We start from the raw sequence: 17,127 nt of genomic DNA, 5'->3' as shown, positions 1-17,127 counted from the left end.
CGGGGCAGCGCGCGGACCCGCTCCCCCTCTCGCCTCAGGGTCGCGGCCTCCGCCCCTCCCCGGCAGCCGTTAACGGCCGAGCGCGTGGCTGTGGGACCGGCCGCCGGGAGGGGGCTCGGGCAGCCCTCACCGGGTGGTTCCCTCCGCTCTCCCCCGTCCCTCCGCTCTCCCCTTTCTCGCCGGCCATGGACTCGTCGAGAGAATTCTTCGGTAAGCTGCGCGGCCTGGCCCTCACGCTGGAGAAGGAGGCGAGGCAGCTCGAGCGGGCCCTGCGCAGAGAGGACGCGGGTAAGCGAAGGCCTCGTCTCACCCCTGTCTCGGGACGGCTGAGTTCGCCGGGGCTTCGCCTGCTCCTCGGGCCGCAGCCTCCCTCACCGGGACGGGACCCTGCTGCCGTGTCTGTCCCACCCCAGGCAGCAAGACCCTGGGGCTGGGACCTGATCGGGAGAGCTGCTCCTCTTGACTCATGGGATGGGCGTCACACACGGACGCTGAGGCAGATCGCTCTGGTGGGACGGCATGGGGGGGCGGTTGTTCCTCAGGCGTCCTTCATATGGGTTCTCGCCTGCCGTTAAGGCCCTGCGGGCCCTGAGTTCTTCTGGATGTGTGGAGTTGGGCCTTTGGTACCCTTGGTTGGGCCTGGGAGTAGCTCGACAAGGCTTTATTTGGGTTCCCACTGCCATGGTTGTCTCCCTGAGCTCTTTTGTGGTTCTGTAGATGAGCTTTTATCACGAGGAAAAACTGAGATGAGAGGGATGAAATGGGAATCACATTCTTGGTTTTGCTCATTTTCATGGACTCAGACATGAAAACGCATTTGCAGGGCTCGTTCTCGCTCTGCACAGGTAGCTCAGGCTTTTAATTGGATTTATCTCTGTCCTGTGTCTTGCCGCACAGCGGGTCTCCTTTTTTTACATTATTTGCATTACCTTTCATTTCCACTGAAGGAAGTAATGGCTGCTCCGTGTGTAAGTTACCAATACTATCATCTCACTGAACATAAGAGTTCAGCTTCTTATTGATGTAGGTTTTTCAGTGGTGTCTATATTGCTTTTTTAAACTTGTATTATTACTTCAAATTCAAGCACTTAAAGGATAACAGTTCAGCACAGCTAATGCTCCACAGCCCAGGGACCTACCTATTGTACCTCCATCTGTTTTACATTAATTTTTACAGTATTAACAGCAATAGTAAAATGAAAGCCTGCACAGTTTCCCTGGGGTTTAATGTGCCATGCAAACTGTTCCTTGTGCTGTGCAAAAACCCAATATGAACTAGTTTCTCGGTTTTTTTTTTTTTTTTTTTTTGTCTTGACTCTCTAACACATGACTGCAAAATGTCTAATACAGGATATTGTGTTCTGATGTAAAATATCCTTGCATGCTAACATACTAATGCTCCTTTTTTTTTCCTCTCCAAACCCCTTTATGTGAACATGTATATCAAAGACTATGAAGATGAACCTCCAATAAGAGCCTTACAGGACCTCCACTGTGAAATTAAGACTCTGAAGGTAATGTCTTAACTTACTTCTTAAAAACTTGGGAGGGGATGTTCCCTAAGTTTAGAGTTCTGTTTTGGTTAAGCCACAAAACAACTTTGTTACTCAGTAACTGAGCCTTATTTTTATTCAATAATAGCTACAGATGCTGAGGTAGTGCCCAAAAATATTTGGCTGACTTGAAGTAGATTTAGCAGCGTTTATTAGTCTGGATCACTGGGGTCAGCAGGGGGCAAGGGTACCAGGGAAATTGTAGCTGTGGCCAATAGGGTAGGCATAGGGGAGAAGAATGCAGGGGCAGCAGCTCCCTACAGAAGAAGAAGGAGGATTGTTTGTGCTCTATGACTAGCACTTAAAGAAAGTCTTTACAGAATTTTCAGTATTTTCAGCCATTCAGTTCAATTTGTGAAGTATTTTGTTTAACTCCTTAATAGAAGTGGGAAAAAGGGGCTATAGAAGTAAACAAGTGTACAGATAATTGAGAGGTAAGCTAGGACAGAAATTTGAGGTTTACTGTCTGCTCTGCACTAATTCTTTGTACATAAGGAGTAAGGGTCCAAACTAACTGCTGTTATCTCATATTGTCTTGGAGTAAAAGCATATATTTTTTGAGGTTACCAATAAGTAGTATGAACTGTCATCTTCTAACTTTCCTAAATTTTTGTACACTTGTGCTCTTTATATTTCTCATATTTTTGTAACCGAGTTTTCACAAATAGATAAGACTTAAATTTGCTCATCTGAACTGAAGGTCAATACTTATTCCCAAAGCACTTCATGATGGTGGTTTGAAAACAAATATTTCTGTTTCCCTCCCTGCCTGCACCCCCAAAGGAAGATGTTAATGCCAGCCTTGGTAAGAGTTGCTCTGAAAAGCAAGCAATTAATGACTTTATGAAGGCAAGTGAAATACTGATGCAAAGAAATGCAGCAGATCTTGGAAAAATAAGAGAGCTGTTCCAGAAATATGGCTACAAACCACGTTTCAAAGACTCTACAGGTAACAGTTTGTTACTACAACTGTTAACAGCTGTTGCTACAGCAATACAGTATGTGAAGACAAAAGTAATTTTCTGAAATGTTTCTCTTGAGTTATGTGTGCATTTCTTCTAATAAGAGGCCATGTACATTATGTTTTGTTTTGCAATAATATCCAGAGGCAAAAATATTCCATTGTGTGTGCTGCCATAAGAATAAATGAAAATACAAAAACTTAGCATTAGATCTCCTGGCATACTTTTAGGGGTTTGATTTTTTTTTTCCAGTAATATTCAGAAAACATGGTAGCAACCATGTTTTGGTAACAGAATTATGCTGCTTCAGCTTCTCATTCATGGGAAACTATTGTAGATGCATCTAAATTAGCCCGTATCATACATCATGATTCCCATTAACTTAAATCACTGTAGAGAAAATCTTAAACTAATGTGTTCCATAGCACAAATTGGACAAAAGAAGCACATGTGGGGATTAGGTGACTTGTGGCAGTCTATGAAGCAGGAGTAGCTTAATCACTGGGGGAGATCCTTAGTCCAATCAGAAACAGCACATGCACCTGCTTTAAAAATCCAGATATGCCAATGGATTTAAAATACTACAGCTGTTGGTACTACTACTGTTGGTACCCTTTTGGTATCTTGAAAAAGCCTTTGGTATGGCACACCTTAGCCTTCCTCTGAGCATTACCCAATCATTACATAAAACAAAATTATGGTTTTGGACCATATGCACCTCAGAATTAAGCTGCTACAACTGTTTTGCAAGGATACAGCACAAGGCTCTGATTTTACAGTACCTTCTTTCCTGTCCTGTCTCTGCCTTTAAAGAAGACTACAAATAGAGCTACGAGGTCAGTGTCTTTTTAAGTAAGAGTATCTGAATACACAAATAATGCACAGATGTACTCTGCCATTTTATTTTAAATAGTTCCCCCCCCTGCTGCTTACATCATGCAGAAAATAACAAATGTTTGTTGGTGTTTCAGTTTACTTAGCTACAGAAAGGCACAAATTACCCCTTTGTATATTTCTGCTTATTTCTGGACTGTTCCTGTTGTCTGAGAAGTGACCCTCTTTTGTGAGTTCTTAGTTACTGCTTCATAACCTTTCTTCAGTAGTTTTTCTGAAGAATGAGCATTTTATTACTGTGTCCCCAAAAATATTTTCAGTTCTATAAGAGTTTTGTTTTAATTGTCATTTATGTTGTACATTGCTAATGAATTTCCACTCTTACACTGAAATAAAAACAAATTTATGTAAGATTAGTACTTCCTGCCTGCTTAATTCAGGGAGATGAATTTAATTAAAAATACCCTTATGTAACAATCTTTCAATTACATTTGGCCTACAAGTAATATTTACCAATCAAGTGAAATTTAGCAAATGTGTAATCTAGATTATAAACATATCAAGCTAAACTGTATGAGCTTTTGTTCGGTTGTCGCTTTAAAATGAATTATTCCATTTTTTTACAATGATAAATAAAAAATTTTAAATACTGGAGGGAAAAGAACCAGTTTATTTTATAAATTCTTAGAACAAACCTCTTACAACTTACTACTTTTTCCCAAACAGAAGAGGACAAAGAAGTTAACAACAGTGATTCAGAGGTGTCTGCCCAGAACAAATCCGAGGAAGAAAAACCAGATGATGTACCTCATCTTCCTGCTAGTACTGAGAAGCCACTGGTTCCCAAGGACCCACTGCGTAACCCCCAGCTTTCTGATTTTGGTCTTTCACAATATGCTTTCTCCAGGCCTTGGAGTGCAGTGAAAAGACAACAAGCAACAAATAAACATCAAGAAAACATAAGTGACAGGACTCCTCTAAAACCAGAAACCCCCCATACTTTGCCCAAAACACCAAAATGTATGCTAAAGATGGATGATTATGAGTGTGCAACACCAAAACTTGAACACTTTGGCATTAGTGAACATACCATGTGTATGAATGAAGATTATACGATGTCACTTATTCGTAAAACTGCTCAGACAAACAAGAAGTGAGTAAATTACCTAAATTTAGATTGTCTACCTACTGCATTTTCTGTAGTTTTTTCTTGCTGTGCTTATTTCTTGTTGCTATTGCCCTTTTTCTTCAAGCAGGTGATATGCTGTGATCTACCAGCTGTTTAGTCCCCTGTCTTTATTTGACACTGTGTGTTTTCATGTACCCTTTGCAGTGCCAAAAGCTCATCTGATGTACCCCTGCCCTCCACTGGATAAGAATCTTCAACATACACAGTGTACCTGTGGTCTTGGGGTTTCCTTAACCATGGGTTTAGATTTGAAGAGGAGTTGTCTGCAGTAGATACTTTATAGCAAATTTAAATGTTTCAAATGTTTTACAAACATAGACCTGGAAAAACACTTCCCAAGCATTCAGTAAAATGCCTCATTGTAGGAATAGTGTATTATCTCCAACATTATCCAGCTCCACCTTACAAACTGTCAGCTCTTTTTGCTCCAGACTTGAAAAGAGATCTTCAGATTTTTACTATTTTATTAAGGAAAAGTTTTGCAGCAGTGAGGTGTAGAATACCTTAGCTGTACTATTTTTTTCAGTACTTTTAAGGTATTGTAAAAGTAGTTCATGCTTTTATAGTTAGCAGCACGTTCAGTTTTAAAAGCTCACAGTATTTGAAAGAAGCAGGAAGCTCAGTGTTCTGCAGCTAAATATTTAGTCTTTAGATACATGTTTCAAAAAAGAACTATTCAAAATAAGTAGTGGGAATAATAATTCAGTGGCTTTGTTGGTTTGTTTGTTTTATCCCTGATATTTGCAGTATAGACACAATGGTGAAGTTCTTCAGAACTATGTCCACTTAAATTATTTTGTCTCCCAAAGATCCAGTTTAGTGCAATGGTTACATTTTTAGTGCTTGAGTTGTTTTTTGCTTTGCTTTGTTTTTTTTTTTTCTTTTAAGATTACTGGGGAGGGTAAAGTAAGAAGATCTGATTTCTTCTAAAATAGTTTTGTGATCTCTCCCTTTGAATAGTTGCATAATAACAGGAACATTGTTCCATAGTCCTGAAAGATATTAATTCATAAATTGTTTCCTCTCAAATAATATTTTGAAAATAATTTCAGTTTATCACACAATTTAAGTTACTTTGATACCTATTTTTATGGTTTTACACTACTTTTCCTATTTAATGAGAACCATTTTAATTATGTCTTTAATAATGGCTGTAATTTCTAAATGGATAGATCCACAAATGGAAATTCTGTGTGTGGCTTCTAGTGAAATAATTAGACAGTCCAGTAGCAATATTTATATATAATTTTCTTAAAAAGCACACTGGCAGCCTTCTATACACCTAATGATAATATTAAAATTCTGTACAGAATGAGTTATAGCACAATTGCTCCTTAACATAGTTATCAATTACCAAAACAGATGGACATACACCAGTTGCAAGTGAAGTTAAAACTACATCTTGGTTCAGAATTAGAGGCACATGTGAGAGTTAATGACAGTAAGTCATTAGAGTTGAAATGCTGTTAAACTGTCTTAACTTGTTTTGTTTATTTGGCATTGTTAAGCTAGAGTTAGCTTGTGGCTTGATTAGAAAGGTTAAAACATCTGAACAACTTGCTACCTCCAAAAAGCACTCATCTCACCTCTTAGTGAGAAGGCTCAACACAATAAATGAGCAGAATGTTAAGTCAGCAAATTTAAGATAATAATGAAAGATATTTTTTCAGTGGCTAATGGGCAGAATTTTGTGCCCTGAGGATCAGATTAAAAAAAAAAACAAAAAACCCACTAGCACAAATGGGGTAGCCTTATACCCTTCTTTTCCAGGGACTAATTCAGACTTTGAGACAGCCCTGCTCTTTGGTTTCCCTTGACTGTGGCAGCCAGGTCTTATATGTAGCCAGAATCTGTCAAGCAGCTGTGCATTGTGTGAAAAATACTTTAAACCTTTGTCTCATGGTTCTCAGAAATATTTAGTAGATATCAAGCTCTCCAACTTTGTTTTTCATGTTTTCAGTTTTGAAGCAGGTGAAAAGAACAATATACTTTGCACCCACGACAAAACTAAAATCAGAATTAATTAGTAAAGAAAAGGAAAAAAGAAAAAATGGGGGGAGGGGAATTGTCTGAACAAAAGCGTTTATTGTTTTACTTGTTTTTTCTCTACTGCAAAAACTAAAAATCATAACTGTTCAGGTAGCTCTAGTACTTCCAAGGAAAACTGACTTGAAAAATTCCTTTTTTAAACTCAAAACTTGAGGGGTGTTCATCTAAGTAGAATATACTGCCTTGACTGTGTTGGAGTTTTTTAACTTAGTATTTTTAGTGAAGCTCTATATCTAGTTTTCAAGGTAACTTTTTAAACATCTAAAATTTTCTTTTAGACAGTTTGTGTAGAGTTTAGGTAAACTTCCACTTTTTGCTTGGTATTATGCCTTAACTGCCTTCAGCCTTCTTCCACTATAATATCTTAGGTATGAAAAAAGAATTTTAATAATTTCTGTTTCTAGTTCTGTGGAATTTATATTAAACAGCTTTACTCTTAAGTCAGTTAGTGATTAACATAAGTAATGTTGTTCAAAATTAAAAGCTGAATTTAAAATCTTCTGGTATCCACAATAATATCAGTAGGTTAGAAGCCCAAAAGATTTCATTCTGTGTAGAATTTGTGTAGGCAACAGACAATTCAAAATAAAATACTGTTCCCCCTAAAACACATTTGAACATGTGGGACAAAGAAAATTAATCCTACCTTGGACACTTTTGTTGGGGTTTTTTGTGGTTTTTGGATTGTTTGGGTTTTTTTAATTTTAGGTTCTTTATAGTACAGCATGCCACAAATTGCTGCAGTAGAACTGTAGATGAAAGATCAAGCATGAAAAAAAATCATCTTTGAGGACATGAATTTTTGACTTGCATGTTGCTGAACAAATACTAGGGAAGTTATCAGGTTAAGTATTCCTTTAACTGCAATTTCTTCAAATGACTTGAGAGCTAATTGAGGGGTTTGATTTTTCAGGCTGGTTAAAGATGATTGTGAAGTGAATGTACAAGAAGTGACATCCAGGGAAATCACAGTTACTCCTAGGCCAAAACCAAAAATGACATCTGCAAATAGTAAGTTAAAAATACATGAAAGAAATATACATGGGTGTTTTTTTATCAGTTTATGTAAATACATTGTAATTGCATAGTAAACTTTTAAGCTGTATCTTCTGTTAAATGTAGTTAATTTGAGTGCAGTCACAGTATGAGTACTAATGTATAGAAAATGAAGTGTTGCTGGCTCCTATGGGAATGTTTCTCACTTCAGTGCAGATCTTTGCTTATTCTTCTACTCATATCCATCTAGAATTATGCAGAGGGATCCATCATTTTGTAACTGCAATGTATCCTTATTTGCAATAAAAACTGCTTTGAAAGAGGCAATGAGATAGTAACTTAGATCTTTCAAGAGTAGTGCTAAAACTTCTTTGAGAAGAGATGTAATATGTTCACTTAAATATATTAAGATCTTGGGACAAACATAGTGATAATTGAATACATGAGAAGCTAAAGCAATGTTGATTTAAGTTGGGCTTTTTCAGTTATATTCAGTAGGTAATAAATCTATTCCTCCTTTTTTTTTTTTTTTTTTTTGCATTTGGTGCTTTTAAGAAATTCTGTAGTTTGGATAGTTCTTCATGCTAGAAATGTCAGCTAAAATTTTACAAGTGTGTTAGAATATGCAAATCTGTGAAAAGCTGATAGGCAAACTAAAGTAGAACTGATAATATTCTTGTATATATATATTTTTATCCCCCTCTCCTCTCCCCTTGTGCCCTCCCCTTAATTTCAGCTGCTGACTGGATGGCTTCTCCTATGGTACTTGTGTTCTGTACTCCTGATGTGAAGATCTGTTCAAGAGCAGATAGTCAAGTATTATCAAGGTCACCAGAGCCAAATGAACTGCCTCTTCCCAGTCATACAAGAACACCACAGTTTCCAGATTTTGAAACAAGATGGCTAAAATCAGAAGCTAAGGTAGTAAATAGCAACCATGTACTTTTTCACACACTTTTTACCATAAGGAGTCTTTCAAATGTCAGAGATTCTTTCCAATACTGCCTTTTCTTTTGTTACTATAGATCATTGTAATGGTAATTATGTGAGAACATTTAATTAATACTTAAGATTATTAAATTACTTCAGTTAATTTACTTCCTTTTTTGCAGCAGGTGAAGCAGGGGGAAAAGAATGAGTCAGTGACAAAGAATGATGCAACAGACAACAAACAAAACATAGAAGGCAGCATTCCTCTTGCTCTGAGTTCTGATGAGTATCTTAAACATTTTGGAGACCCTTCTCCTCCCAAAATAAACCACTATGACCAGTTACTCAGTACTCCTCCACCTCCTGAAATAACAAGGATACCAGATGATGTTCTAAAGGTTAGCAAATATGTGGGGGTTTTGTTTATTTTTACTATCAAAGTAGTAAAATTAAAAGGGCTTAGTTCTATCAGATTTTTTTCTTAGAAAAGGAAGTTCTCTGCTACTTACTGAAAATTTATAAACTGTTATTTTACATAATTCTTTTTTTATTCCTTTTTAATGTTTCCTGTAGATTCTGTCAAGGTATAATCATAAAGTAGACACTTCTAAAGCCAAGGAAATTGAAGCCAAGGCAGGGAATACTACAAGATATGAAAGTGATTTCACTAGTTACTCCAACAAAGAGAACAGGTATGATTAAATTTTACAAATTTGGTTCACTAATTTAATTTGGAGAGCTACAAAGATAATAGAATAATTTAGGTAGGAAAAGATTATCAAGTCCAACTGTCAACCCAGCACTGCCAAGTCCAGCACAATACAATATCTACACATCTTTGAACTGTTTCCAGAGATGGAGACTCTACCACTTCCCTAGGCAGCCTGTTCCAGTGCCTAAGAACCCTTTCAGTAAATAAATTTTTCCTAATATTCAATCTAAAATGCTTCAGTGCATTTAGAAATTCATGCAGCTGCTTGTTCTTCAGCTACCAAAATAGCTCTTGTTGCTGCCACTAACTAGGTACTCCTTGGCATGGTGTCTGACTGCCTTTATTGTAAAGAACAAATATTGAAATTGATTGTGTTTAATGAAGGACTTTTGCTGTTTTATCTCTAGGTGTTTTTCTTCATGGAAATCCAAAGCACCACTGAATGCTTTATTCTGAGTAAATTTAGGCAATAAAACTAAGGAACTGGAGAAAACAACCAGTTTCATGGTTTGGCAAAGATGAAGTTCTTTGAAATGCAAAGCCATATTATGAACAGTATGTGAGATTACTCATACTTACTGTAGACTAATTTAATCTTTGAACAATGGAATAATAGCTTTAGAAAGAATTCAAGTGATTTGAATAAGTTTGAGACAACCTGATCAAGTATAGGTATCCCTGATTCAATGTAATGTGTATTACACCTGCTAATTATCTGTTAAACTTCAGTACAGATTATTTATCTAAGAGGTCCAAGGAGCATGTATGGAGTCAAACAATAATCACCACTGAGAATGAGACTGATAAAAGCAGATCCCTTATATACCTGGAGCTGGGATCCCTTTCAGTAATCAAACAGACCAAAGCTCTTACTTTAGCTGACCCTTCTTTTTTCCTTGTCAAGATAGTAAAAACAAAGTTTCCAATGTTTGTGTCTTTTGCTAATTCAAAATAGGATTGAGATAATAAGTTCATTAATTCTTCTGGATATGTTTTCAGAGTATATCCTGGATTTTTCAAACCAAATATCTGAAATCAAGTTGAAGACCACGTTGAGACTGTTTCATATTCATGGATCTTATCACTGAATCAACAAGCTCAAAAAGCAAAAGAAAATAGTGATGGGAGGAAAGAGCCATATGAAGGAGAAGCTTTTTTTAATGAGGAAGTTTGTGGATTGTTTGAACTAACAACTTGTCCTTAACTGTTTTATTGAAAACACATTGAGGGTTTTTAAATATAGATACACTTCAAACAGTATGTCAGGTATGAGGTAGTACTACAGTTGTTTCACTTGATTCTTATGCTGGGTTTGGATGTGTTTGCAGCAGGCTGTAGAGAAGTGTAGTCAGGTTGCAGTGAAGGGGAAGTCCAGTATATTGCTCCAGGAAGTGGATCTCTGGCTGTTCTGGTGACACCATACATCTCTTCAGGGCTGAGTTTGAAGTCCAGCACTTCAGCAATATTTGATGTCTTCAACTGAATAAAATCTCTCTTTTTATGTGGAGAGTAACTCCTGCTGTGCTGTTTGAAGCACCTCTATGCTATAAATCACTTTGGCAATGCTGAGGAATACCAGACACATTCCTGCATCAGGCTCTCAGTTACCTGTCTGGTGGATGGGTTTTTCTTACACTGCTGCTGCTTATTGTGGTTTTCTTTGCACTGGGTGCTGTATGTATCTGTTTTCCCTTTGACAGTCTAACATTTGCAGCTCTAGAAAGTGACTGTCATTTCTGTCATTTATATGAGGCCAGGCTTGTAAAACAAGGGAGAAACTGTCCCAGGAGAGGGGGAGAAGTATGTGCTTTTCTGAACAGTTTCACATTTTTTTGAAGTCTTTGGGATATGTAAACATCTGGAGATGCCTGGAAGTATTTCTCCAGTAGCTTAGACTAATACTGGTTAAAGCATAGAAAGTAAAGGAGCTTTTTTCCTGCTATGCCAGTTATTATCCAGGATAATTAAATTCAAATTAACTGGAGAAGCTGATTTTCTACTATTGTAATTTTTCTGTGCTAGCTTCTGGTTAAAAATGTATGTATTATGTGTCAGTCTTTGATATTGAACAGTGCTTTTGAATACTAAATAAATCTATCTCAGATGCTTGGTGGCTGCTTAGAAAACTAATTATCTGCCACTATAAATGCTCTTCTACCCAGCCCCTTCAGAGAGTTAATCCAGACCTGCTTCCAGCACCCTCACAGACTGAAATATTTAATGGGCTTGTTAGTGGTCATCGGATTTCATAGCCTTAAAAAAGTACAAAATATGCTGCTTCAGAGCAAGAACTTTTCAACCAGACAGCTTAACCAGCAGTCATCTGGTGGTTCACAGCCTGCACTCTCCTCCACTAGCAGAGAGAACAGCACAGTTATACCAAGCAGTGCCGGGGTTCTCACTAAGTTACTTGCATAATTTTTCTTGTCTGTTCCACATAATTTTCTGCTACGTTTTCATAGCTATTTCATTAAATAATACAAGAGCAATTCAATAAATTTTTGAGTGACAAATTGTCTGCAAGATGACAACTGAAATCTTATAATATTCTCATATTATCTCACTGTGCTGGCATGGGACTTTTTTAAATCTCAAAATGAAGTTTTTCTAGTTAGTTTTGGTTTTCTTGCTTACAGTATCCCCATAACACAAGTAATACTGCAGTTTGTATTTGGTTTTTTGCTGCAGGACCATTGTTCTGAGGTAGATATAATCAGAGCAGCAAAACAAAACCTAGGTTTATGTCACTGTGCTTTACTTTTGAAAGTTTTTTAGGTTTCAGTAAGGCCTAAGGAGGAGTTTGAGTATTAGGAGTGAAGGAGGGAAAGGTCGACAGAGGTGAAAGCATAAGCAGTGTTGGAAACTGTTCTATGTTCAAAATAAGCTGGGGCTGGAAAGGTTAAGTGTTTTGTTTTGTCTTTTTTTTTCTTTTTTTTTTTTTTTTTTTTTTATCTCCCTGCTCAGATCAGTTCTGTCACAGGGGGGGCTCTGTGGCTACTTCAGAAAATTCACGTTTAAACTCCCCAACCCCCAAGGATGTAGCTGTGGGGCCAGCAGAGCTTCAGGCTCCCCTTAAACCAGTGTTGCTGCTGGAGAGGCTTGTCCTGTGCACTAGGAGTACATCAGAGTGGGAATAATATAAAAGTTTAGAAGCTGCAGATTGGTTTGTTGTGGGATGAATGTGATCACAGCACTGACCTGGCAGAAAGCCTGGTTTGAATCAACAGTAACTAAATAAATAGCAAACACAATACTTACACAGGGGACAGTAGTTGCCTCCAGACAGGTGGAGTTGACTTGGGTGATGGTTTCTGTCCTGGGCTTAATCCAGTTTAACTGGGGGATTCTGCCTCCGGAGGCTGTTTCACCACTTCTATGCACAGAATTTAGAGGTCCTATGGTTCTGTGATGGATTCCTTCCATTCACAGAGCCACAGGAAGACTGATTAATTTTGTTTTCTATCTTATTCTCCCTGACAAAAATCTCCTTGCTCAGTTTCTCTCTGTGTGATTGCTAAATCAGAGGTAAGGGCAGGGTGAGAAGAGGGTCACAATTTGTAGCAGTAGCCTGCAGTCAGAAAAGATTAAACCCAGTATAAAATTCTGCTTCAATATTTAGGGGTATCTAAGAGGCAATCAAAAAAGCATAGCCTTTGGTTTTCATTTGCTGTGATTCTTAATCTTTGTTTGTTTGTTTATCAAATGTGTAAGTCACCAGAAACTTTCCTTCATAATCCCATTGGCTGTCAAAGAAGCATCTCAACTGTTCTGCCTTGGAACCCCTGTAAAGTGGTCAGTGCTTTCTTATCTTAGAAATATTTTGCCTGAGGTTAAATTACAAATATGGGACTTTCAGTGAAAGGAAACCTCCCAGCTGGCTGTAAAATAGTTAAATGGCAAGCATCACCTTTTTGTGCCCTCTCTTGGGCTTTTATCGATATTTTTCTAAATCAGTAGAGCAACAACTGCAGTCCAGGGATCTTTAGTTAATTAAATTGTCACGGATGCTTTGAATGGTCTGTAAGATGTGATATTTGCTTTGTTCCCTTTTGTCATTATTGAGATGTTCCAGTACTGGGGGTGGTTGTGTGTGCTCCATCAGCAGCTGTAGCTGAAGCTGTAGCTTCCATTGGAAGGCCCTTGTTTCCCCATGGGACAGTAATACAGATTGTGGCATTCGTGAGGAGCAGTAACAACATCCAGTGGCCACACTGTGGAATCACAGGTACAGCAGTCCACAGGAACACATCTTTCTGCCAGGAAGACCTCAGTCAATGCTGTAAATATTATCCATCAGCTTAAACATGAAACAGTAATACCCCCTTCACAAAGGGAGGTTGTCATCTTTTTGATTTTTTCTTGATCTAATTTGAGTTGAAGGGTATAAAAAAATAAATAGCACAAATGTGCAGACAGAGGAAACAGTCCACAGAAGAAGCTGCTGCACCACTACACAGGTGTTTTGCCTGGCAAGAGGCCAAGCAAAGAACAGTTTGCAGAATACCCGGCAGGAAGTTGTTCGAATACTTTTATAATTCCTGGCATAAAGCCCCGCAGTTACGTTCCCTAATGATTGCCTGCCCAGCCACAAACCAATCTGAGGCCTTGCTGCCCTGTCCTGCCTTTCCTCCCACACCCTGCCTTGTGTCACTGCAGCTGTGGCAGCACAGGAAGCCGTTCCTGCTTGCCCAGCTCCTGGAACTGATTGTTTTCCAAGGTTAAATTGTTCACGCGCCCCGCGCACTGACCCAGATCACCGCGTACCTGCAAAGCCACTGCTGGGCACTGAGGCAGGGCAAGGGCAAGGGCAGGGCAGTGGGAGGCAGCCACCATCCTTCACCCACTGCTGGAGCTGCTCAGGGAATCCCATCCTGTTTGGCTGCTTTGGTGACGTCTCCTGAGGCTGCTGTTCCATGAGCACGGCTGTGGCAGCTGAAGCAACTCCGATTTTTCATCACCCCTTTGCTCTCCCTGGGACAACTCTGTGTGTGTGTGTGTGTGTGTGTGTGTGTGGCTGTGCAGGAGTCAGGCTGGAGGAGACAGAGCTGCTGTGGCAAACCTCACCCCCAGTGGAGGGGGCTGTAGGTACAGGGTGGTCTGGCTCCTTCCTGGTCATGTAGGCTGTTGTGATGTGCTGCTGGTGAGACCATATTTCAGACTTGGAAATATGCACTTGGAAATGCATGTGCTCCCCTTCACCCTTTTAGGCATAAACCTCCTGCTGCTCAGCACAGTTGTGAAACTAAAGGCAGCAGCAGTGTGGAGCCAGCAGTGCCCAGGCTGGGGGCAGTGCACAGCCCAGGTGGAACAGCCACACAGCCAGAAGTGTTGGCACAGATCTGCTGCAGGTCTGCTGCCTGCCTCGTGCTGTTCTTCAAATGCTTTACCTGGAACCACTGTTAGGGCACTCCCCTCTTCCCCTCTGAAGCTTCACAGTTTCCAGCTATAAGACCTCAGCAGAAGACTGGAAAGAGAAGGCTCAGCTATGCTTGCTCCTATCTGTTCAGTGATGGAGAGCTGGCAGGTTTTCTACAGCTCTCAGACATGCATTGAGGACTCAAGGAAAGGATCACTGGATTCAAACACCATATACAGCAGGGTAGTCTGGGCCAGGTGCAGTTTCAGACTGCACTTAGTGGGGTTTGCCCTGTTAAAGACCCCCAAACTCACTTCAAGCCTGCAGACACTAACTTGTGTTTGCCTGTAGCACAGGGCCGGTGCCCTTGAGGCTGTCACTTGCAGCATTCACTGGATTTTTTTGCTGACCATCAAGTGAATTTTTGGGCCAGGATGTCTCTACTTAAGCTGTCACTCCAGCCCCTCTGAACTCAGCACTCAGACATTTTTCATCTGCAGTACCTTGCCAGGCACCTCCTCATTGCCTGCTGTCCACACGACACTGGTGTTCTACAGTTCACATTCCTCAGTGTTCTGTTCTGTTGGAGGAACTGATGTTTTGTCTTGGGTTTTTTTTTTTTTTAACCCAGCTGCTGTGCTGTAATGTCTAGACACAAGGGCTGAGACAAGAGCAGCAGGTAACTGGGCCATGTTGGTTTGAGCAGTTGTCTCTTAGCTGTAGCAGTATTTGCAGTGCTCTTCTTTGAACACAACCATGGCTGTTGTCACTCATTTGCTGTGACCTTAACAGGATTTCTGGAAACACCTCATTTTCTCATGCTTTCCAAACCAAGAGTGACAACTTGCTGATAATGCTTCATGTTTTCCTGCTGCATCACAGCTCTTTCTGCTTTTGAGCAGAGCTGTAAAGCAGAACTTAAGCCTCCACAACTGCTCCACTCAGTGAACACTGCTGAGTGTGTGTCTGCTGCAGCCCAGGTTAACGACAAAGCGTGTGCATGAGCCCTGTCCCCACTGCTGAACTGGGGAGAGCATTAACCCAGCTGGATTACAACAGCAAAAATGCTGCATTCCACCTTTCATAAGGGCTGTGTAGTCATTGTAGGGCAGGAACTGGCTGCTCTCCTAAGGCTGTGGCTTGTTCTGTACATACATACCTTTGTGTATAAACATACACCCATGACCTAGTAGTGGAAAGGTGGAAAAATCAGAGGGGCCCTGTGAAACAGGAGTCCTTTGGGCTTTCACTCAAAGGTTTCAATTTTAAATGAAACCCTGGCTAAGGGTCAGTTCCAGAAGCAACACTTATATAAGGTGTGACAAGGTAATGGTAGATGGGGTCTTGTGGGGAAAAAAAACAAAAAAGCATTTTTATAGATTTTTTTCCATTCAATCAAAAAATGCATTGGTGTAGGTGGATAAATTGAGGGGAAAATATTTAGCTCTAAGAACCAAGTCTGCAGAGCAGAGTCCTTCAGGGCAAACCACACCTTGATAGACAGGACAGCACACCAGGAGCACACATTTGTGGGAGCAGAGCAGCCTGGGGTAGCTGCTGCTGAAGGGGAAAATGAGAAATTAGGGGAAGTTGGCTCTGTTTAGTAACAGGGTCCATTTGACTGCACTGCACCCTGCAGGTGAGGGGCACAGGACAGTTCTCCAGGCACCTGCTCCTGCTGCAGCCAGAGGGGCCAAGGATCACAGGGGCTGGAGACATGCACAAACCCAGCTGTTTGTCACCAGTTAAAGGGAGAAAAACAACTTAAGCCCTTGTCAGGGGTGAGGTGAGATCTGGAGGGTCACCGGCAAGGGGGAGTACCTCTGGTATCCTTGGAGGGAGGGGACAAGAGCTGCCTGGTGGCTGTGGTGCTGTGCGTGGGGTTTGGCCTCTAAGAAATTACATTAGGAAACCTTCCTTGAAAACTCATCCTAGCTCTTCACCTTACACAGATGGGAGATAAAAAGAGCTTTGAAGGGATGCTTGCTGGTGGCAGTTGTGTGTCAGGATTTTAAGCATCCAAAAAGAAAACATTTCATCCAGCTGCCTTGATGAGGGACAACAGTTCCTCTTGAACTTCCGAGTCCTGTGGATTGGTAGATCTGGGTATACTGCTGTATGCAGAGCTTTGCTTCCTGAGCATACGGGATCGCCTGCTGTTGTTGAGTTTTGAGACCATGTTTTGATTTTCCTAAACCACAGTGCTGAACCTATTATTTTTCTTTAGAAGCTGACATCCTTCCTTTGAAAGAGACACACAAGCTTGTTACTCTGAGTAGATTCCCTCCTCTCCAGCAGGAGCTCAGCATGTGACAACTGCCTTTCCATTTCACCTCTTCCACCATCAGGATGGTTGTACCTGGTGTTGTCTGCTCACTGTATCCTGATGTCTGAGTTCAAAACTGCTGTCATAGGCCTTGATTGTGTAGTGGGCTTCTGATGCAGGGAACCCATAGGCCTACCTGCACTTATCCTCAAGTGCATTTTTCCATAAAAGCAGGTTCAGAAAGGTGAACTTTCTTCACATCTGCATTACTTTTCTGTTC

The 17,127-nt window shown here is 40.2% G+C and overlaps 1 protein-coding gene across 2 annotated transcripts; it reads left to right on the top strand.

Moving 5' to 3' along the window:
- Positions 1-32: 32 nt before the first annotated feature.
- Positions 33-11,332, top strand: SKA3 (spindle and kinetochore associated complex subunit 3). Of its 2 annotated transcripts, none has more exons than XM_071735453.1 (9): positions 33-288; positions 1,450-1,514; positions 2,337-2,502; positions 4,076-4,502; positions 7,501-7,598; positions 8,320-8,504; positions 8,699-8,911; positions 9,087-9,205; positions 10,225-11,332. In XM_071735453.1, exons 1-9 carry the CDS (start codon positions 186-188, stop codon positions 10,256-10,258), a joined length of 1,410 nt encoding a protein of 469 aa, XP_071591554.1. In that variant the 5' UTR covers positions 33-185; the 3' UTR covers positions 10,259-11,332. The 2 variants fall into 2 exon arrangements, with proteins under 2 accessions (XP_071591554.1, XP_071591545.1); XM_071735444.1 differs by having other exon boundaries at positions 42-288; positions 8,696-8,911.
- Positions 11,333-17,127: the final 5,795 nt, after the last annotated feature.

This window comes from Heliangelus exortis, chromosome 1 (assembly GCF_036169615.1).
Source record: "Heliangelus exortis chromosome 1, bHelExo1.hap1, whole genome shotgun sequence".
Taxonomy (NCBI): domain Eukaryota; kingdom Metazoa; phylum Chordata; class Aves; order Apodiformes; family Trochilidae; genus Heliangelus; species Heliangelus exortis.
The sequence above is the reverse complement of the archived record's forward strand: the minus strand, read 5'-3'. Positions and strand labels throughout refer to the sequence as shown.